The sequence below is a fragment of the Daktulosphaira vitifoliae genome, unplaced genomic scaffold, assembly GCF_025091365.1.
Source record: "Daktulosphaira vitifoliae isolate Bord-2020 unplaced genomic scaffold, ASM2509136v1 Scaffold_1, whole genome shotgun sequence".
Classification (NCBI taxonomy): Eukaryota; Metazoa; Arthropoda; class Insecta; order Hemiptera; family Phylloxeridae; genus Daktulosphaira; species Daktulosphaira vitifoliae.
The window spans coordinates 77,428,428-77,450,118 of NW_026099572.1; the positions used below are offsets into that span (position 1 = coordinate 77,428,428).

General features: G+C 25.0%; 2 protein-coding genes across 9 annotated transcripts; both read left to right on the forward strand.

Annotated features, from left to right (window-relative positions):
- The first annotated feature begins 5,447 nt into the window (after window positions 1-5,447).
- LOC126895918 (probable serine/threonine-protein kinase kinX) lies at window positions 5,448-14,395 on the forward strand. 7 transcript variants are annotated; one of them, XM_050668250.1, is made up of 5 exons: window positions 5,448-5,836; window positions 10,368-11,237; window positions 11,274-11,319; window positions 11,392-11,551; window positions 14,043-14,395. In XM_050668250.1, the coding sequence occupies exons 1-5, from the start codon at window positions 5,780-5,782 to the stop codon at window positions 14,194-14,196; spliced, it is 1,287 nt and encodes a 428-aa protein (XP_050524207.1). In that variant the 5' UTR covers window positions 5,448-5,779; the 3' UTR covers window positions 14,197-14,395. The 7 variants fall into 7 exon arrangements, with proteins under 7 accessions (XP_050524207.1, XP_050524205.1, XP_050524204.1 ...); XM_050668248.1 differs by having other exon boundaries at window positions 5,450-5,836; window positions 10,368-11,319; XM_050668247.1 differs by having other exon boundaries at window positions 5,451-5,836; window positions 11,274-11,551.
- Window positions 14,396-15,503: 1,108 nt separating this feature from the next.
- Window positions 15,504-21,191, forward strand: LOC126895919 (phospholipase A1 VesT1.02-like). Of its 2 annotated transcripts, XM_050668253.1 has the most exons (8): window positions 15,504-16,361; window positions 17,376-17,423; window positions 17,689-17,836; window positions 18,087-18,250; window positions 18,441-18,686; window positions 18,923-19,102; window positions 20,021-20,201; window positions 20,627-21,191. In XM_050668253.1, the coding sequence occupies exons 1-8, from the start codon at window positions 16,313-16,315 to the stop codon at window positions 20,748-20,750; spliced, it is 1,140 nt and encodes a 379-aa protein (XP_050524210.1). In that variant the 5' UTR covers window positions 15,504-16,312; the 3' UTR covers window positions 20,751-21,191. The 2 variants fall into 2 exon arrangements, with proteins under 2 accessions (XP_050524210.1, XP_050524211.1); XM_050668254.1 differs by lacking the exon at window positions 17,376-17,423.
- Window positions 21,192-21,691: the final 500 nt, after the last annotated feature.

Consider the following 21,691-nt stretch of genomic DNA (forward strand, 5'->3'; position numbering starts at 1 on the left):
CATAACAAATTACCAATTGAAACCGTTTTCATGACATTATGATTATAACTATTAAAAATCGATTGGAATCGTAAAACTAAAAAAACTTGAACAATTAAGTAAAAATATATAATAACGACGAGTAATACATAACATCGAATGAAATAAAACAAAAATTAAAACATCAAAGTTAAAAGCTAAATAAAACAAAACTGAACAGAAACAAAAATATATTGATGATTCATTATAACTTTAAGGTATAATGAATCTTGGGAAGATAAAACTACGAGCAAATCTGTGTTTCTCAACATGAAAACTAAGTGAGGTTTTATCTCACATGTGAGTAATGACTGGTTAATTTATTATAAGGTAAAAAAATTATTAATAACGTTTGAATACAAAAAACGTAAAACAACAAATTGATACTGTTTAAATAGAGCAAAATGCAAAACATTATAAATCCAAAACATTTTAATTATTTAAAACGTAATAATACTGTTAAAGTTTTAACTGTCATAACGTAAAAACAAAATAAATAATTGTGTTTCAAGCCTTGATTATTGCAACGTTTTTCATATTCAAATAATGAGCTATTATTGATAATTGTATTGTATTGTTAAAAAACAGACTTAAATTTTTTTTTATTCCACTAAAATTTTTCCACGTAACAACATGGCTTAAATTAATCCAGTTGTAAGATAAGATTAGAAAAGTCATTGAATTATTTGTTTTTGAATAAATAAACAAATATTTATATTAAAAATATCTTATGATGTAAATATTCTTAATAAATTTAGGTTTATGAGAAATACATGATGCTGTAATATTGTGATAAATACTGTATTATTTTTTAAAAGTTTAGTCAAGAATGAAAAAAAACTCTATTTTAAACAACTACTTATAATAATTTTCACGATCAAAATTGTACTGATGATATTTTTCTCGATTATTTAGAACGATACAAAAATATTTTTGGAATTTTCTCCGGAAAATTTATTTGACAATTTATTTTTTTCTGTTTGAATAAATCATAAATGAACTTAATGTGCCAACATTTTTTATCACTAAATTGTGTTTAAATATTTTTAGTCACCAAAGTATAATTGTTGTTTTCATCATATATCTGGTGAGTTAGTATTGAGTAAGCACATTATTAATGGAATTATTCGTAATATTCTAGAACAATAATGGGTAGTATATGTGACCAAAATAAAGCTCTTAACGGGTCAACTTATTTTTGGCATAAATCCCGTTTATTGTATGTCCCTCCCTCAAAAGATATCTAAATAGAAATTCAGTACTATTTTCACACACATTTTTGCTGGTCACTAAGTGTCTAGAATTATTCGAAACAAGTTATTGTCGCACTCTCATAGCGCACATACTTGGCGACTACAATTTAATTAATCTGGTAAGTAGATAACTTTTAAAAATTCTTTATAAACTAATACTTTGTTATAATAAATTTATTTATTTAGATGCTATTTAAGTATTGAGCAAAATATTTAATTTCTTGCTAGGTATATTTGTTTTTTTCATTAATATCATTAATATTTAATAATGTTTTTTTTATCGTTTACTGCCCATACTTATAAAAATACAGCATAGTTATAAATTCCTATTAGGTTTCTTTAAGTTTTGTTAGCTATAATAGTATAAATTTTGTGCAATGATAAAAATGGATATAATTTGTCCAACAAAATTTTCTATAAAGATATATTTTTTTTTGTATTAAATTTAACAAGAATTTAATTTATATTATTTGAGCAAATTATGAAAAGTTTAACGTGGTCTGCAATATTATACTTAAAAATATAGATGATGTTTTATTATTACAAGATTTTAATATTGATATTGTAATTTTTATATGGTTATTATTGTGATAAATACTAAAAAATTATATTTTACATAATATTATACTTAGATATTATAGAATAAATAAAGTTTTTTGAAATATTTTATTTGATTCATTAAATTAACCTTATTTATTAGTTGGATTCATTTTTTTTTTTTTAATAAGCAGCTGTTGAATAAAATTCTGTCTTTTAATTTGAACAAACTTTTATATCTAATGAATTAAAAATTAAATACAAAATTCTATCGATATTAACAAAAAATGGTAGAAAAGAAACAAGTTGTCTATTTAATACTCTCTATTTGTTAATATAAATGTTCATGGCGTTCTTTAAAGAATTAGTTGAAAACTGAGAATTTCAAAATTTCATGTCTAATTTTAATTTTTTATGAACATAATGAGGTTTCTAGAAAATAAAATAAAACATTTAATTTAACTCAATGTCATAATGATCATAAATGAGAGTCATTATCCTATAAATGATGTTATTATTTCATGGAATTTTTTTTCGGCGAGTATAAATTATTTATTTCTATAGGTCCATATGTTTCATGGAATGTCTGGCATGAGTAAATATTTTTTGAGAGACTCTAATTTGTGTAAGTTGCCAATAACTAAACTTTCCTGGAGATTGGTGCTTAAAATAGAAAATCCATTACTTAACAATACGATTGTTTTTTTTATATTTAGCGTTTGTAAATTCAATATAATATGATAACAAATTTTCACACATTAAAAACTTTACAAGCTTTCTAATTATTTTGCAAAATTTAATATATATTCAACATTTTAAAATATATTTTTCTTTTTTCGTACACGTGTTGTTGATCTAATTAATGGATTCAGTTATTATAAATAATGACGGTTTTAAGTGTAATACCACTTGCAATATCTTTTTTACTGTTAATAATTATGTTTATTTAGTGCAAATTATTTGCAATAGTTTAAGTAACTTATTTTTGATTAAATAATACATATACTACAGGCGGATTATATGTTGGATTATTTATGGGTGAGGTTAATACATAAATGCCCACACTGTTATTTTAAATACAATTAGATTATATGTTAAAAAAAAATTCATAATGAAATAGTTTCCACCCCCTTTATAACTATACCCGTGTTACAGACTAAAGCATTTTCAAATTTATTTAACGATTTTAACGATGATGAAATTTTTCAATATTTTAAAATAAAATGTTCTTCAAGTGCCAAATCCTCATTTGTTGCTATTATTAAAAAACTTCTACATGAATTGAACCTTTAAGGGTTTCCATACTTTTTTTTAATCTGCCATAATTGACGTTAATAAACAATATCGGCTATAATTTCACATATGGGATATAAATTAGATACGTGGTTTTTTTTACCTTTTTTTTTTATTAATTTTAAAGTCTTCTTGACAATTGTTATCTAAAATTAAACTTAACAAGAAAAACACATTTTGACTTTTAGAAAATTTAACAGATTTTTACAGTGTTTGTAACTAAAGATATATTACTTTATTTACAATTCAATAAGCTAAGTATGATTAAACAAGTATATGTATGTAGATTTTGATTTAATTAAAATTATAAATACGAGAAAAAAAAGACACATGTTTTAAGATAAGCGATTTTATCTGTTTTGGAACAACGCCAATAACTCATATGTTTTTTTAATTTAAATTACAATTTAAAATGTCACAGGCTTTCCATATTGGTTTATTAACATGAATAACAGTAATTGAATCCTGACAATTTTCGTGATATTGTAATTGTACAATGTTCGAACACTTTTTTTATTTATCAGCTTAAAAGAAAATGCCCTTAAATTGCAATTAATTATTTTAAAGATAAGAATTATAATTAGTGATATAAGTTTAAGAAAAATTCTGGTATGTATTCGTGCCAACTCGCTAAAATAACTTTTTTTAAATACGTGACACATTAGTCTTGGAAATTTCTAATATAAATTGTACACAAAAAGTTTTTGCCTTTGAAATATTTATAACATTTAGTGCGACTATTGTACTGTAAACTTTTTTGGCAAATCGCAATTGTCTGGGAAATGCGTCTTACTTTTAAATAATTATTGTTACATTTAATTTATATCTAATATATTGTACAACGTGTAACATCATAAATATTTTTATCGTGTCGTTCATAATAATTTTAAAAAATCATATTGCCACTTAATGTAAAAACTGTCGAGAATCATATGTAACTAGTAAACAAATAAAACATTTGGAACGATGACTGTTTAAAATGCAGTATTTATACAATGCAGCAATGTTAGGCATTAAATTATCTTAAGCTGGTTTATGTGTATTTCTCATGTGAAATAATATAATAATAGCATTAATATTTATCCTTAAATTTTTTTTCGTAAAATAAAATAAAAACTTAAAAATTTAGTAATAATCTCTTTATGGCTTTTACATTATTTATTAGCAGCTATAGTAAACTAAAATAAAACGAAATAATACTTTTTTAAATAATTTTTTCCGTGATTACCAAACAAAAAACTAGTTTATATCACTATGTACGCATTCGAAAAGAAAATTGAAACACATAAACCATATATTTTATGTAAATTAATATTTTTTCGTATTATGTAACAACGTCTTACAATTTTGGGTTATAATAACATCAATACTCGATCAATTCTAAAAAATTGATCGCTTACTATTCATAAGATTTTTGTTGAATTTTAAATTTCCATCGTTTTAGACAAAGCAAATATTTTGGTCGAAATGTTTTGATACTTGAATTCCTGTGAATCGTATTCGGTTTTCTTAAAATAATAAAAGAGAGACTATTGTATGTATTGTTTAAAAAAAAATAACATATATAAGTTAAACATATCCTACTTATAGCCATTAATTTTTGTTAAGAGAAATGTGAAAACTTTTTAAATTCAAATTAAATTTAAAATTAGGGTGTATCTTCTATCATAATGCGTTTATTAGTTAATTTAATATTTCCCAATTGTAAAATGAAAAAACAATGAAATTTTCAAGTGTGCACATCTCGTATTACGGATTATCAAATAATTTATCAAATAAATAATCAATCATAAATTTAAAGAAAATGAAATTACTCAAATATCTAAGTAACAAGTCGATGTTTAATCAATTGTCTTATTTTAATTATTGAATTATACGATTGACACATTTACTGACTAAGTTACAATTATATTTATTTTTTAACCAATTCATTGTCCACTCACTAAACAACAGACATTTTCAATGATACATCAGAGTATAGTTTTTAACCTTAGTTATTGCATTAATCGAATGATTTTCAAGGTCGCTGCAACTAAAAATCTTTTATACTGCTAACACCCGTTTAAAACTATCTCGCCTCGAAAATTTTTTTAACGAGGTCGGCAAACAAAGGCAACGAAATTTTTTAGACTATAATTATTATGAAATAGACAGACATCGACTGTTGATTGACCGTACTGCGGATGGCAATTTATGCAACGACAATAGTGACAAAAAATTACTCTTGTCTGCTGCACGAGCGGCGTTACAAATTATTATTAGGTTTCCGCAGCAGAGTGACGTCATCCAAGTCCGTTCTCTTGTCTCCCTCTGCTCCTCCACATCCACGTAATGCTCACACTTACAACTCAAACGATCCATCGTGCGGTGCATTTGCGTTCCGTCCGTCTAGTGCGTCCTAGTCGTCAGTCAGTGCGTTTGTCGGGAAATACAATCGGATCCCACTTAGTTATTAATATTTGATTTTATTGCCGTTGTTCTGACGATATCCGTCCGGTCGACATATTATTGCTGAGCGTCCAGTTCGTCCGGACGTTTCTGCTCGCGTTTTTTCTTGAATTGAGACTGTTATTGTTTTTTTTTGGGCGCATTGTTTTGTCGGTCAACCCCAAGCGTGTTATTATCACCGCATATACGTTAAGCTGTTCATGACATAAAAGAAGGTCGACACGATAATCATGTTCGACGCTCTGAAACGGTACCTGCTGCTCGTGTGGAACTTTTTCTTCGGACAGGTAAGTTGGTTTTTTTATATTTTCATTAAGTTTTTAGCGTACAATATGTTCGGGACTTGGCTATTTGTGTGTGCGCGTGAGTGTATTACGAGCTGCATAGCTTTGGCACCGGCTCCGGCGCACATAAATAGTATTTAAGAAGCCGCGTGAGGCGACAACCATGTGTTTGGCGTACAGACTGGTGGGCGACGGGAAATGATAGTTCATTGGGAGAAGAGGCGTAGAGGATGTCTGAACGCAATGACTTTACCGTATATTGTACTCTTTTGAGATGATTTTTTGATTTCATATAATTACAGTGTGCGTTTAAAATTAATCTTTTTATAATAATGATCATAATAAAACTCTAGGAAATCACGTAAATGAATTGTGAGTTTTCAACGTTTTAAAAAGATTTGTGTTTTTTAAAATAAAATTTATCTCAAGTTTTATTATTTTAAAATTAAACGAAATATTTTACTTTACCTTATTAGCTCAGTCGGACACTTATTTATAGGAACGTCTCATGCATTCACTTGTTACTGATATAGGACACGAACTTAACGGTCACTAGTAGGCGTAAGGTGACATTATTTATGTAACTACTTATTAACAACAACCCATTACAGTGTGCTTATAATATTTTCACGAGTAGAAATTATAGATTTTGAGTGTTATGCCTTACCAAAAGTAAAATTAGCCTCTCTAAAAACATTTAAAATTATAAATAACGTTTTATAAACTATTTTTTGGGTTTTTGGGAAATTATCAATAGTTTCCGATTTTTTTCTTACTACTCTTGTAGGTGGGAAATGTAATACTTTACAATTTAACCTAATTGAAGTATAACTGTATCTTTGTAACGTAAATATTTCACCTTAGGTGATTTTGACCTCTACCCGTCTAGCTATGCTCTGACTTATATTATATCAAAATTTTACGGGGGCAATTATGATGGAGTTATTTATTGATTTGTTGTATGGCAGCGAAGAAGGTTATGTACACAATGAGTAATTCATTTTTTATTTATTAATATTATTTTAACAATGTTAACTTTTTTAAAAATAAAGATTTCAAAAATTAGCCTGTGCCCCTTGGCCTGGTAGTTTCCGCCTATGCTAAACATAATACCCTAATAATCAAAACTGATGGTGGTTATATTGAGCAAAATGTAGTTTTTCCAAAAATCACGTAATCAATCCACAATACATTACAATCAATACATTGATTGCATTTAGTAAAAAAAAAAACTTAGTACCTACATATAGAAAAAATTTTACCTCAAGTTTTCAATTTTTTTTCATAGAGAAAAAAAATTTAAAACAAAAAAACAAATTTGTTTAAAGGACTACACAGCTATGACACCTTTTTGTTCATTAATTTAAAAAATAAGATAAATTTTGGTGGCGAAATTTTTTTGTAGACTTTCTGTTGATGACTTACGGCCGATATTATAAAAGGCGCGTGACAATAAGGATTCCATTTTTGGGGAGCGACAATACATTTCGTATGAAGCGCTATCCTTAACTTGTCATAACTCTTAAAAAACTAAGTATAACTTATTTTAACTTATTACTTTTTTAAAGAAAAAAATGTTATCTATTTTTAATATTATTTTTACAGAGCTACGATGGTTCTAAGTTGTATAAACAACGAATTTATATATTTATTGTTATAGTGTAGGACTGTTTATTGACGTTATTACGATGTACATTTTTAGAATTCATTATTATTAACTTCTTATTCAATTGTTGAGGTTTTTTCCATGAAAATCATATCAGTAGTTTCTTGTTTCTGTGTCGAATCTTATAAATGAACTTTTTGGTCATTGTAAGACTGTAAATAGCTGTTCCATAAAAAAATATTGTCAAATATTTAAATTGAAAAAATTATACTTCATTTAATTTTTTTTTTTTTTACTGGTATTATTTAACTGTAGATTATTTTGTTCGTACTTAACATTATAAAAACATTTAGAATCTTAATTAAAAAACTATGCACTTATTATACCAACTTTTATTTTTATTTCTCTATTATTCTAATACACATAATTCTAAGCAATAAGTGATAGATTAATTTTCTTATAAAAAATATTGATCACTTTGCTTGTCGAGTGGGTTAAAAATTTCAGGGCTGTAAAAACAATTTAAAAGCTTATACAAAAATCGATATTGATCGATGATCATGAATGTAAAGGACTAGATATACTATACAAAAACAAATTCGAGTAGTTTTGACAGTAACATAAGTGCAGTTTGAACATGTTTGGGACGTCCAATTTTATTACTTCAAGAAGTCTAAAAAAAAAAAATTTTCACTACTAAAATTTGTATTATTTTTTTAGTCGAGTAATCTTAGAACGTAGATTGTTTGTGAATTATAATAATATGAGTCAATGCATAAGTTATGCAATAAGTTTATTTATAGTTCTTAATTTATCATTATGGTATTATTGTGAATCGTTCATTGAATAACTGTTTTGTTCGGAGCAAAACAGAAGTAATTAACTTAAACGTTATTATTTTAAGTAAAAAAAAAAAACATCTTCAGTAATTAAATTGCATTTTTAAATTATAACATTACTGAAGACTTTAAACGTTTTATCGTAAATCCGTTGATTAGTTCCGTTGTTATTATTAAAATAGAACTGTTGAAGTTATATTTTTTAAGTGTTTCATTATTATTTTATATTGTAAAATGCACTCTCTATCTAATCTTAATATTTTCATTTTTCAGTATTGATATGTTGTTATTTGTAGAAAAACAACATTTGTAAAATTAATTTTTGATTTTCATTTATTCTTTTAATATTTTCTAATTTAATAAAATTAATTAAAGTATTTTATCAAATTTTTTGTACAACATAATTGGTTGAAATGAATAGAAAACACACGTTATGTTGCATTTGTATAGGATGAATTCGTGTTTCAATTATATACATTTTACATTTTAAGTTCAAATATTTTAACTGTATTAGTACTGATCGGTTTTAATGCGACTCTATACAAATATATAACATTGTAAATTACATTTATTACAATAAAGATTTATGTTTTTAAACATTTTATTTACTTACAAAAAATATTCGTTCGCCGGCAGACGTGCTCTTGAATACACGTCATGCATGACTCATTGTTTTTTAGTTTAAACCGTTTTTAATGTTGATTAGATTCTAAGTAAAGAGTGCATTTTTGTCATTTTGATTTCCATTCTATTATTCATAAACCGTGTTTCCGAGGTGTTCAACTCATCAAATAATAAACTAAAGATGACACATTAGTTCTAATCTTTTTGTTAAAGATTTAACGTAATATGAATATAAATTTACAAACTTGAATAGGACTTGTTTTCCACTATCTTACTAATTTTATATATTTAAATAACGTATGTATGCATTACGTTTTCCACATTTATTTTCCTTAACTATCTAGTTATCTAATAAATAAAACCCTAAAATATTTTGTATGATTAAAATATTTGAATATAAATAAATTCCATTTTTTAAAATGTATATCAATTTTAAGTTTCAATTAGATTTAATTTCAATTTTAGTGCATTTTAGGGTTTCGATATGGTTTAGAGTACTGATTTTAATCGGAGAAATTTATGCGTCGCTATTTTTAAACAGACTACCTACTCGTTTTTCATTTGAGTTAAAATATCCCACGTATTTCGATTTAACCTTGGATTTCGAACTAAACACACCTAATAAGTGACTAATACTATTTCATTTAATACACGAATGATATGCAAATCGAAATTAGTTAATTTTTATTCATATACGGACTCAATATTTTTAACACTATTTTGCTACCTAGTTTATGAAAGTCATGTATTCGTATGACACCCACATTTTTTAATATCTACTTTTTAAAATGAATATTTATGAACCTAATTTGTACATTTTATAAATATTTATAAAATGTATAAGAACTTAAAGCATAAGTCCGATGTTGTTTATTTTTGTCAGTGTTTTTTTTCATTAAAGAACTCAAATATTTTTTAAATAATATAAACTTAATATTTCTGTTTTATAGGTACAAATTTTGTTAATCTATTGAAATAGATCAGTATTTAAAAAATTGATATCATTGGTGATGTGTTGCTTAAAGACTTCTCTAATAAAATTTTTTCCACTAAAAAACTTTAGCCATAAGACATCCTCTGACTCGGTAGACATTTAAATATTAGTTTAATTAATAAATTCAAATTTGAATTACCTATTGGATTTTTTTATAAAATAAATAGTGATTTACAAATTAAAATTTTTAACAATGTTCAATGTTATACCTACATACATGTGAATATTTTTAATAAATTTTAAAGAGAGACCGTATTTGAACATATTATATTAACTCATAATCATATTAAGTTTACTCATCACGAAATATTAATGTATATTTTAGAAATGGAAAGTAATCAATATTTATTTCAACTTTTTTAAAATCGTCGTTTATTTTTTTTTAGAAAACAGAAAAAAATTATTAATTTAAATTAAGGAACTATTTTGTTTTAAAAATTAATCCTTTTGTTTTTGGTAATTTTTTTACAGGATTCAAATCAAGAATCTATCCAGGATGTGCCTCCTCAAATGAAAAATGAATTAAATGACATTGATAATCTGAAAGACGAAGAGTATGTAAGTGATGAAGATGAAGATATTGAAGAAATTGATGCAGAAGAAGAAGATGATGATGATGATGAATATGATATTAAATTAACAGAAGATTTTGAACAAATCGCTAATGATGATATTACATTCAATCCCGATGAAAAAACGAAACCTCCTAGATATGAAGACATTAAAGTTCCTGAAAATTCAAAAGGTACTAATGATTTCATTACCAGAGAAAATGAAAATTTAAAGCTTGATGATGATAAAAGTAAGGTCATTGAAATAAATGACTTTGTTTCTAATGAAAAGGGTACAACTAAGGTAGCAAATATCGCAGAAAATAAAGGAAATGAGCGCCTTACTTCAAACTCTAATAATGATGTTAAAGAAAATGAATCTACCAAAAAAGAAAATCCTTTTGTAGTTCCTAAATGTGAGGACAAAGAAAGTCATAAGAATGTAGAAGAATCTAAGAAAGTAGAAGAACCTAAGAAAGTAGAAGAACCTAAGAAAGTAGAAGAACCTAAAAAAGTAGAAGAACCTAAAAAAGTAGAAGAACCTAAAAAAGTAGTTGAACCTAAACAAATAGATGAACTTAAAAATATTGAGGATACTAGAAAATTCGAACCAAAAAAAGTAGAAGAATCAAAAAAAAATGAGGAATCTAAGAAAGTAGAGGAACCTAAAAAAGTAGAAGAGGTCAAGAAATTAGAAGAACCAAAAAAAATAGAAGAGGCCAAGAAAGTAGAAGAACCTAAAAAAGTAGAGGAACCTAAAAAAGCAGAAGAACTTAAAAAAGTTGAGGAGGTCAAGAAAGTAGAAGAACCTAAAAAAGTCGAGGAGGTCAAGAAAGTAGAAGAACCTAAAAAAGTGGAAGAATCCAAAAAAGGTGAAAAAGATTCTATTTTATCCCACGTTAATGGCACGGATTCAGATAAAAATAATGAATTTGTTGTGATAGAAAAAGGTGATAGTAAATCAAAACTTTCCAACAATGAAGAATTATTGTTTGAGACTACGAGTAGTTCAAAAAGTGGTGTTTCAAAGACTGACAATATAGACAACTTCCTTTTTAGTGAACAAACAAATGGGCACCAAGAAACTATACAAGAGCAACAATTGTAAGTTGTTGAGGAATTGATTAAACGAATAAAATTACGTGAAGGACTCATTTAGAATAGTTATTAATTTTACATATTTTATTATTTCAATACATTAATATTGTTGAAAGTACTAAACTTTTATGTAATGTAATATGCTGTTAAAAAATATGAAAATATTTCAGCACTATTTAAATGTTTTGTAGTTTATTTTATTTACACATTTTAACACTACACAATGTTTTGATAAAGCCTAGAGTAACTAATTTAATCAACTTTGCAGTAGTTAATTTTATTTTTCTTGCTTAAATACATTTGATTTTTCAATCTATTTTAATGTAAACTCAAGATTACATAAATAACTTGAACGAAAATTTTAAGATATGTGTATGTATTTAATGCATAAATAATTTTGATTTTATTATCTTGAAATCATGATTTTCTTTCCAAGGGTAATATTACAATACAGCTGTATTATGAAAAAAGAATTAAATTTTTGATTTAATTGGAACAACGACACCAAATATTAATAGGCAATTAGTTTTTTAAATTCAATTAATTTATTAAACTTCCCATATATTTTAAAATATTAGACATTCTAGGAGTAGCGTATTTAAAGAGGTGCAAAGAAGCAAAGGCTCTAGGTAGCACATTTTTAGTACAATGGGATAAATTTACTTATATGAAAGTTGAAATTAAATCATTGTCCTTTCAGTGTTATACTAAATGTTGAACTAGTAAAATATCTGATAGAATAAAAATTATAGTGATTATACAATAATTATTTAGTCTAGGAAAACTTAGTATATAAACTCAAATTTTATGTTATAGATTTTGTTACTTTGGTACTTGAAAAATGAAATTATGGTATATACCAAAGCACAAATCATTGCACATAATTTAACTATAATATATTTTGCTTCTGTGTTGTTATCATAAACTGCTATTTAGATTTGATTTTTAGTTAACCGTTTATATTAAAATTCATTAAAATTTTTGAGCTTTACTAATATATACTAATTTTTTTTGTAAACCAAAGTATATTATTTTAAATATTTAATTTTTTTTAGCTTCCATGCGAAGCTGAGGAGGTATTGGTTTTCCTAAAATGTGTTTATTTTTTTATTTTTTTTTTTGTGTGTTACCACTTTCTCAGCTCTCACCGAACCGATTTCTTTCAATGATACGTCAAAAGATCACAAATCGTATTTAGTCGAAGACATTACCCTCAAAAATTGAAAAAAATTCCCGCGTTCCCCGTAAATGGGAGAAACCTCCAAAAAAATTACGAATTTAAAAAACGCTTATTTTCGACATTTTTTCAATTTTTTTTACTTAAAACTGCCTTAACTTTTTTAAAAAGAACCAAATCAATATAATTTTTTTTTGTATAGATGCATGATATCATTACCTTTCATTTGGTATATTTTTTATTTATATTTTTTTATATCTGACCTTTTACCTGCCCACAGGGGGGATTTAAAATGACAACTTTTTCACAAAAAATTAGTTTTTTCAACTTGACTTTTGAAAATGTTCCGGAAAGTCTGACACTTTTATATATATCTTAAATTAAAGCTAATGTAATATATTTTATAATGGTAAAAAAAAATTTCGGACTTTATTTTATCTTCACGGTGAAAATGGCTACCAAATGCTATTTTTGTGTAAAAATTTTCGATTTTGTATTTTACATTTTTAACTTTATTGTGCTATAACTTATTAAAAAGTGTATGGATCAACATAATTTTTTTATGAGAAATAATATTTTTTAATATTCCCTTTTTCATTTGACATACTTTATCTTAATCAGGATATTAATAAGGAACTAGCAGATCATGTAGCTTTTAGAATAATCCACCAATTTTTTAAAATTAAACACAAGATTTGCATCGAAGCGTTTTTTTTTATAGTGATTTTAATCACTGTCAGATATCATTATACTTGATCCAACTATGCCGCGACCCCCCTGTGCTGGGTTTTTTTTTTATTTTATATGAAAAATTTAAATAAATCGACAAATTTTAATGAACGAAAACAAAAATGATTGATTTTAAGATGTAAATATTTAGAGTTATTTCTAATTTAGAACTTTTAAATATTGAAAAAAAACTATATTAAATTATTTGGTATAGTTACACTCTATAAAAATTGTGTCAAATTAATTTTTTTTCTCGAACATATATTATGATATAAAACGTTTTTGAAATTTAATATTTTCTATTAAAGACAAAGGTGTGTCTAAATATTTAAATTATTATAGCTAAGCAAATATCTCATAATCCATTAAAAATACTAGAGAAATTTTTAGGTTAATTATTTTATATTTTGGCCTGAAGGGTTTATTTGAACAAAACCAAATAAACCCTTAGCTAGCCAAAAGCACCCGCCTGAAATCAATGTAAATTTATATTTTCATCTCGTAATTAAACATTTTTTATCTTGCAACTTAAAGACTTTCGAATCCAAACTGAAGTTTATTGGTTTAACATTTGTTTTGAAATATTATTAGGGATTATAGCGATTCTGGTGAAGAAGAATTATCAGACGAAGAAATTGATATTGATTTCGAAGACGACGAAGAAGAAGAAGACGACGAGGAAGAAGTAGAAGTCGTTAAACCACTTCCTCCTGTTGCTCGCAGTGTTTATAAAAAAAAAGATTAACTTATACATACAATTCTGTATTAAAAGTATAGGTCTAAATTAAACTTTATATTTGTATATTTAATTAATAATAAGTATAGTGTAATTATATAAACATGGAAGTACAAACAGTTGAAAAGAAACCAGTTGTTTCCGACAAACAGACAGTATCGGCAACCGAAGAGACATCCGAGGTGTCAGAACGTAGCAAAGAGGTAGTGCAAACACATAGATACAATCATTAAAAATAGGCTCAGAAAATCTTTTCTTTTAAAAAGCTATTAGTTAAAAATTAAATTTTTTTTAAACAAATATAAGTTCATTGGTTCTTGAAAAAATTAGTTATATCATCATATAATAAAAATAATTACTCTGTGAAGATTTTTTCATTTTGATGGGATAGAGAAAATTTTTTCTTATATATATTCTGTACATCACCAGGAATAATATTGTTATTAAATCACTGTTTGAAAATATAAAAAAGTATATGATTTGGTATAATGTTAAAAGTATTGCTAAATAAGTAATAATAAAATAATAGTTTTGTACTTTTGCAATATTTGATTTTTCCCAGTATTTTTTTTTTTTTTAATTTTAATTATGTCTGATTTCTTATGTTCTGTTAAGCCTTAACATTTGTACAAATCTCGAGGATATCTATGGAACGTAAGAAATATTTTGATAAAAAACAACAATTATTAAAAATTATTATTATTAAGTATTAAAAACTTTGATTTGTGTTATACAAAAAATTTAAATTTTATACATTGATCATTTTTCTGAGAACTTTAAATATATATATTTATTACTCTGTATTGTTGGTATTAACATATCTTTGATATTTATTGACATAAGTTGAACATTAAGTTCATTTTATTTTACTTTTTACTTTATAATTTAGGAAAAAATAATTAAATTTTTTTATGAAAATTAGAGATCGCTAATCATTATACAGTGATTAAGTAGAAGATATATAATATTAGAGTGTCAAAAAAATGATTAACAATGGAATTTTCATAATAACTACAATATTATTGAGTCGTAGAGTTTTTATTAAATATTTATGCATATATTTACAGGTTGTAAAAGATACTGCAAATTCACATTTAGAACAAAAAGCCAAAAGTAAACAGTCTCAAGAAACCTCGGCTACTGTATCGGAGACGGTTGAAAAGACACCTGGTGGTGGGATTAAAAAACGAACAGTAATGTCTTCTACACAACAGTTCTCATCTGAAGAATCTTTTGAAGAGAGTTGGAGTTCAACCGGTCCACCAAAAATAACTACAACAACCGTAACCAAACAAATTACTGAGAAATAACCATCAATAAAATAATAATAAACATTATAAATATTGTCTTATAAATATTTAGACCAAGTTTTTCAGTAGTATTTTATTAATTTTATCTATTTAATTCATGTATTTTAGATTCAATTTATAAAAAATTTAAGAGGTCAGTAAGAACTATATATTCATATTGGTCCTTATAGAAAAACAATACAGTCTTTAGGGACTTTATGAGAAATTAAAATAATAATTTAATAATTGTTCAAAATTTAAACATTACATTTGAAACATATTATTACATAATTAAAGCAATATATTCCTAATAAAAGGTAAATAGAAACTGAAAGATTGAAAAGCTTGGTCTTGAAGTTATATTATTATTGCTCTTATCTGTCGTTTACTGATAAACAAACTGAATATATTTTCTTTTTTAAATGTTCGTGTAAAAATAAACATTAAAAATTTTAGAAAAATGTCTTATTTGTAAAACACAAACGCTATTCTAACTGTCAACTACGTGTTTCTAGATATGTGTCAAAAATAATAGCTAGTACATGTATAGCATAATAAATTAAAAAATAAAAATAGCGGTAGGTTAATCGAATGTAACTAACGAATATCCCACTACATTAAATCACAAAGGGGGGGACTTCAGAGTATACGATCATTATTTAGCACTATGCACTTTACCATTATCATTCATTTTTATAGTCATTGTAATTCATTGTTTTGATTATCTTCGTTATGAAGCTGCAGGAATGAAGAGTCGTATAAATATTATAATTTGAGTAAATTGCATCGAAAAATATTAAAACCGAAAAGATAATTTTATTTTATTCTATTGAATTATGTTACAAATAACAATAAGTGTTTTGATGTTAGTTGCTTCTGTTTGTGGTGAGTAAAGTGTATTTTATTAAAAAAAATTAAATTTGAAATATGCAGATATACATGTTTTACTTATGAAAGAAAATTTATGTAAATTTTAAATAAAAGAATTGCCATTAAGTGATTAACTTTATCCAACAATTGATCTTAACATAATATTTAATTTTTTTGTGTATTATAGCTTGGTATATAATGATCATTATAATATATATATATATTAAGTTAATAGTTAAAGTATAAGACAAAGTGATTAAAATAATTTAAAGGATATTACATAAATATTACTCTGAGTAATTTTTTTTATAACAATAATTTCATTTTATTAAAAACTTTTATTTATTAGGAAAATATACTATCTATTAACTTTGATGTTAGTTTTCTCCATGAAATCAAACTAGTCTGAAATTTTTCCGGAACACGTTCAAAAATTAAGTTGAAATAGTTCTTTTTTCTATATGCATTTTTAAGTTTTGAACCCCCTCCCTGTATTAAGGGAAATGGTCTGATTTAAAAAAAAGTATGTCATATGAAAGATGTATATAAATATTATTTCTTATAAAAAAATTGTATTGACCCATACATTTTTCAAAAAGTTATAACATTATAAAGTTAAAAATGTAAAATATAAAATCGAGAATTTTAACAGAAAAATATCATTCGGTAATTATTTTCAACGTGAAGATTAAATAAAGTCCAACATTTTTTTTTCATAATAAAGTATATTATATTTAGTATTAAGAAATATATAAAAGTTTCAGCATTTCCAGAACATTTTCAAAAGTTAAGTTGAAAAAGTTAATTTTTTGTGAAATAATGTCATTTTGATTCCCCCTCTATGGGCAGGTTAAAGGTTAGATTTAAAAAAAATATATACAAAATGATAAGTAAAGACATCGTACATCTATATAAAAAAAAAATTATATTGATTTGGTCATTTTTGAAAAAGTTATGGCAGTGTTAAGAAAAAGAATTTAAAAAAATTTCAAAAATTAGTGATTTTTAAATTTGTATTTTTTTTTGAAGATTTCGCCCATTTACGAGGAACGAGGAAAATTTTTTCAATTTTTTGTGGTAATGTCTTCGACTATATACGTTTTGTGATATTTTGACGTATCGTTGAAAGAAATCGGTTCGGTAAGAGCTGAGAAAAAGTGGTAACAGACACACAAAAAAAATAAAAAAACACATCATAGTAAAATTAATACCTTCTCAACTTCGCATCGAAGCTAAAATAGTAGAATTTAAGTGCTATATATTATTTATCTACACTTTGAGACGACAATTTAATAATTTGACATTACAATATTATATCAAATATAAAATCGCAAATGTTTAGGTACATTCAGAGGAAGAGGTTTGATACAAGATGCATTGCTTTTTGGTTTGCAAACTGGTAATGTAACACGAGAAGATTGTATATACAGAAGAGATTCGAACGATTCATGCCCTGGCGATGATATTTTGTTTCATTATTATACAATAAGGTATACTTGAGTTAAAATTTAGTAATGTCAATAAACTTCTGAAAAATTAAAAAACATAAAAAAATTCAATATATATTTTTTAAAACATGTCTTGATAAAAAAAATTGTATCATTACTCGTCAATTAGTTTTAAATAAAATTTCTAAAACAAAACAAATTTAATTTAAAATGTTAAAATTTAAAATCATTCTTAACTGTAAAATTTTATAAAATTTGTAAACATTGAGTAATTTATAATTAAATTTTTTAGATATACGGCTAACGGACCCAAAACTGTAAAACAAAAAATCGAATTTAGATCACCTGCATGGCTTCACTCCAGTGGATGGGAACATTCTCTACCGACTGTTCTTATAGTTCACGGGTATGGAGGTGTTTCTCAGGATTTTTTACCCGCTGCTGTGCTGAGAGATGGTAATTTTTATTCATACATTAAAAAAAAATTAATTTTTCCTTTCAGTTAAATGAACGTATATATTTATGATATTGTATAATATCACTTTATTGAAAAACGGCGAATAGGTTTTGGTTTAGACCTTACATAAATTGTTACCTTAAATTTCAAGATTATTGAGAGATTTTAATAATTTGGTTTGATTTTCAGCTTATTTGTCGAACGGTAACTATAATGTATTCCTAGTAGATTGGGGAAGACTTTCAGCAATACCTTGTTACGGTGCTGCTGTTAATAACATAAGACCAGTGTCCAAGTGTATAGCTTTGATGCTCTCTCATTTGCGAAACGCTGGACTGAATGTTGATCAGTTAACGTGTGTAGGTCACAGCTTAGGTGCACATGTTTGTGGTGTGATAGCCAACTATTTACCTTTTCGGATGCATAGGATTATCGGTAAGAAATAGAGGTCATCACGTGTTATCTAGTCTAGTCACGCACATACGTTACGGTTAATTTTTACACTCATTGACAATATTCCCGTCATTGGTCTCTGTTTATTTATTTTTGAACTGTCTCGAAAGAATTTATCGGTTAGATTAACAATTTTTCACTATTCATGTTGATATTTATTTGATTTTGTAAGCTTTATATAACCCATTGTTTTTTACAATATTATGATAATCAACTAGGTATAGATCCGGCAAAACCATTAATTAGAAATAGGGCTGCTGGACGACTGGACCCTGGAGATGCAAACGTTGTTCAGGTTATACATGCAACGGCGAATTATGGAGATCTAAGCAGGATGGGACATGTCGACTTTTGTTTAAATGGTGGACATATTCAACCATTCTGTTCTAATGCATCTAGTAAAGCTTCTCAATATTAATTAATATAAAATAAGTAAATAACAGTAAATTCAGTAGCGTATTCATAAGTTTGAGTTTAAAGTGATTAATTGACTCTAATTATACGAAATATACATAACAAGTAAACATATACAAAATATTCATTAAAAATTATTTTTATAAAGCTTTATCCTATTGAAAATTAAGGGTATGTTACTGATTACATTAATTGTTATTTTGATAAACGTATAAGGAAAACTATCCTCCTAATATAATGAGAGAAAAACATTTAAATTTTGTTTCGGGTTTTAAATTGTTATCATTGAGTCCAGTGGTTAATATAAAAAATGTTTAAATAAATTACAATGATTCTGACTTCATAACCTCTTGCATATATTTTTGAAAGGTTCTAAAAATACAAATGTGAGTTATAATTTTGTTTTAGAAAACCAATAAGCTAAATGCGAAAATTTATGTTGCATATTTCTAAGTTTAAATGTTAGTTTGCTTATTTTATTTTTTTTATATTATTTCAGTACCGTAATAGAGAAAAATATCATATAGGTTAAAACATACGCAATATATTTATTTTTAATTAAGCAATTAATATAAATGAATACAAATACTTTGAGATGGGTTCAAAAACAATAAATAATTCGATTTTAATTGTATTTATTCACTTTTAAAAAGTTTTCTCAAAAAGTACATTGTCTTGTGATATAAAAACAAAGATGAACGGATAATAACAAAAATTTTAGACAGTCCACTTTCGAATATCTGAAGTTATAAACGGTCATTGAGCTCTGATCATAACATCTCCGTTTTTGTTTTTCGTATAAACAAGTATAGATAATAAAAAAATTAACATTTAAATTAAGATTTGCAGTCTTTTTTAGAATGCTGTAAATAATAAATAATTTATTTTATAATTTTTAATAGATGTTGAATTGTGTAGTCATTCACGAAGTGTGTGTTACGTCGCAGAGAGTTTAAATCAAAATTTAGCTCGAAAAGCGTTTCCTTGCACTAAAAGATGTTTAGGCGATGGTTTAAATCGACCAATTGTTAATTCTCTTGGTCAAATACCTTATGTTTTATTGGGACAACATACGCCTGACAGGCAAGTTTACTAATTACCATTATAAATTGAAACTATTATTTAATATTTGTTATAAATATTTTTTAAATATAATTAATTTTAATAACTAAAATGAATAAAATATGTCAATTTTTGAAGTGTAATGTTACTTTTACATTTTAAAGGTTTAAACTTTGAAAAGTGTTTTTTTTTTATTTTTAATGTTATTAAAAAAAAGCTATATTAGTTTTTTACATATTGAACATCAACAAAAATAATCACGGCGAATATTAAAAATCATATCAATTGCACATACGTGCAGACAAGCATTTGCTTTTTGCATATAGTATAAATTTCTTTAAATATTGAATATTATGAAGACGTATTTAATGAATTAGATATTTTTTAATTATTTTACATTTTCATAAAATAGTGTTTAAAAATAAAAAGGTAATAATTTAATTTAGGATCAAAGGAGTATATTGTGTTGTAAATACAGACGCACCATATTGTTCTAAAACCAATATTAATGGAAGTCCGTACTGTTGCCCACCAATAAAAAACAGAGGGTCCAACACATTTAGGTGCTGATCCATCGTTAAGTTCATTTCAAAATGAACATTGATTTATAGTAAGTTATTATTAAAAAATTTGTATTTTGTTACTCTTAGCATTACAAAGTAAAACAATACAAAAATGTGTTCATAACTTCTTAGCTTTATTGTCTTTACACAAAATGTACAAAATATCTTAATTATAACGACGCTTTATTATACATTATATTTATTGTATAAGTTGACATAACAAATATATTATAATATTGACAAGATTGTTTTATTTGTTTGATATTATCAAGCTTAGTGTAATTGTATTATGATATTAATTTATAATATGTTGTTTATACATATATGATGATGTAATTGTAACATTAGAATAATGTTTTTGATTATTATATAAAATTAATTAATTTATATAATTTTTTATAAAGAATAGAATAAATATAAAAAACTGTGTCTATAATGTACTTCAAAAGTAATTCAAATAAATAAATAGTATGAATGAGAAAAAAATGATTTTAGTTAAAAATATATTGAGCATAACAAACAGCAGTTACAAAATTTACATGCATGTAGTAAGTATAAAATTGTATTATTCAAAAAAAAAAAAAAGGAAACCAATTACATTTTTATATTATTCATATCTTTATTCACCAACAATGTAAAGAATAATATAAAATTACTCTCTAATGATTTAGTTATTTAATTGGTTTAAATTAAAATNAAAAAATAAAATAAACTTTAGTTATTTAATTGGTTTAAATTAAAATATGTGTAAATAAATTTATTTAATACAATGCATGTAGAACAATTTTCTTTTTAATTTCATTAATATAAAATATATTTTTTAAAAACTATATTACTTAAAAACAAATTTATTGTATTCAATATTAATTAATATAATTTCATATTACAATTTCCAAATATCATACTAAAGTTTATTTTATTTTTTTCATACAGTATAAAATCAATTTC

Excerpts from the sequence above, each read along its gene's own strand:
- LOC126895918 (XM_050668246.1), top strand. The coding sequence starts at position 5,780 with ATGTTCGACGCTCTGAAACGGTACCTGCTGCTCGTGTGGAACTTTTTC. Across the intron at positions 5,837-10,367 it reads GGAACTTTTTCTTCGGACAG|GATTCAAATCAAGAATCTAT; the intron begins GTAAGTTGGTTT and ends ATTTTTTTACAG. Across the intron at positions 11,552-14,042 it reads ACTATACAAGAGCAACAATT|GGATTATAGCGATTCTGGTG; the intron begins GTAAGTTGTTGA and ends AAATATTATTAG.
- LOC126895919 (XM_050668253.1), top strand. The coding sequence starts at position 16,313 with ATGTTACAAATAACAATAAGTGTTTTGATGTTAGTTGCTTCTGTTTGT. Across the intron at positions 16,362-17,375 it reads GTTAGTTGCTTCTGTTTGTG|ATTTCGCCCATTTACGAGGA; the intron begins GTGAGTAAAGTG and ends TTTTTTTTGAAG. Across the intron at positions 18,251-18,440 it reads CGCTGCTGTGCTGAGAGATG|CTTATTTGTCGAACGGTAAC; the intron begins GTAATTTTTATT and ends TTTGATTTTCAG.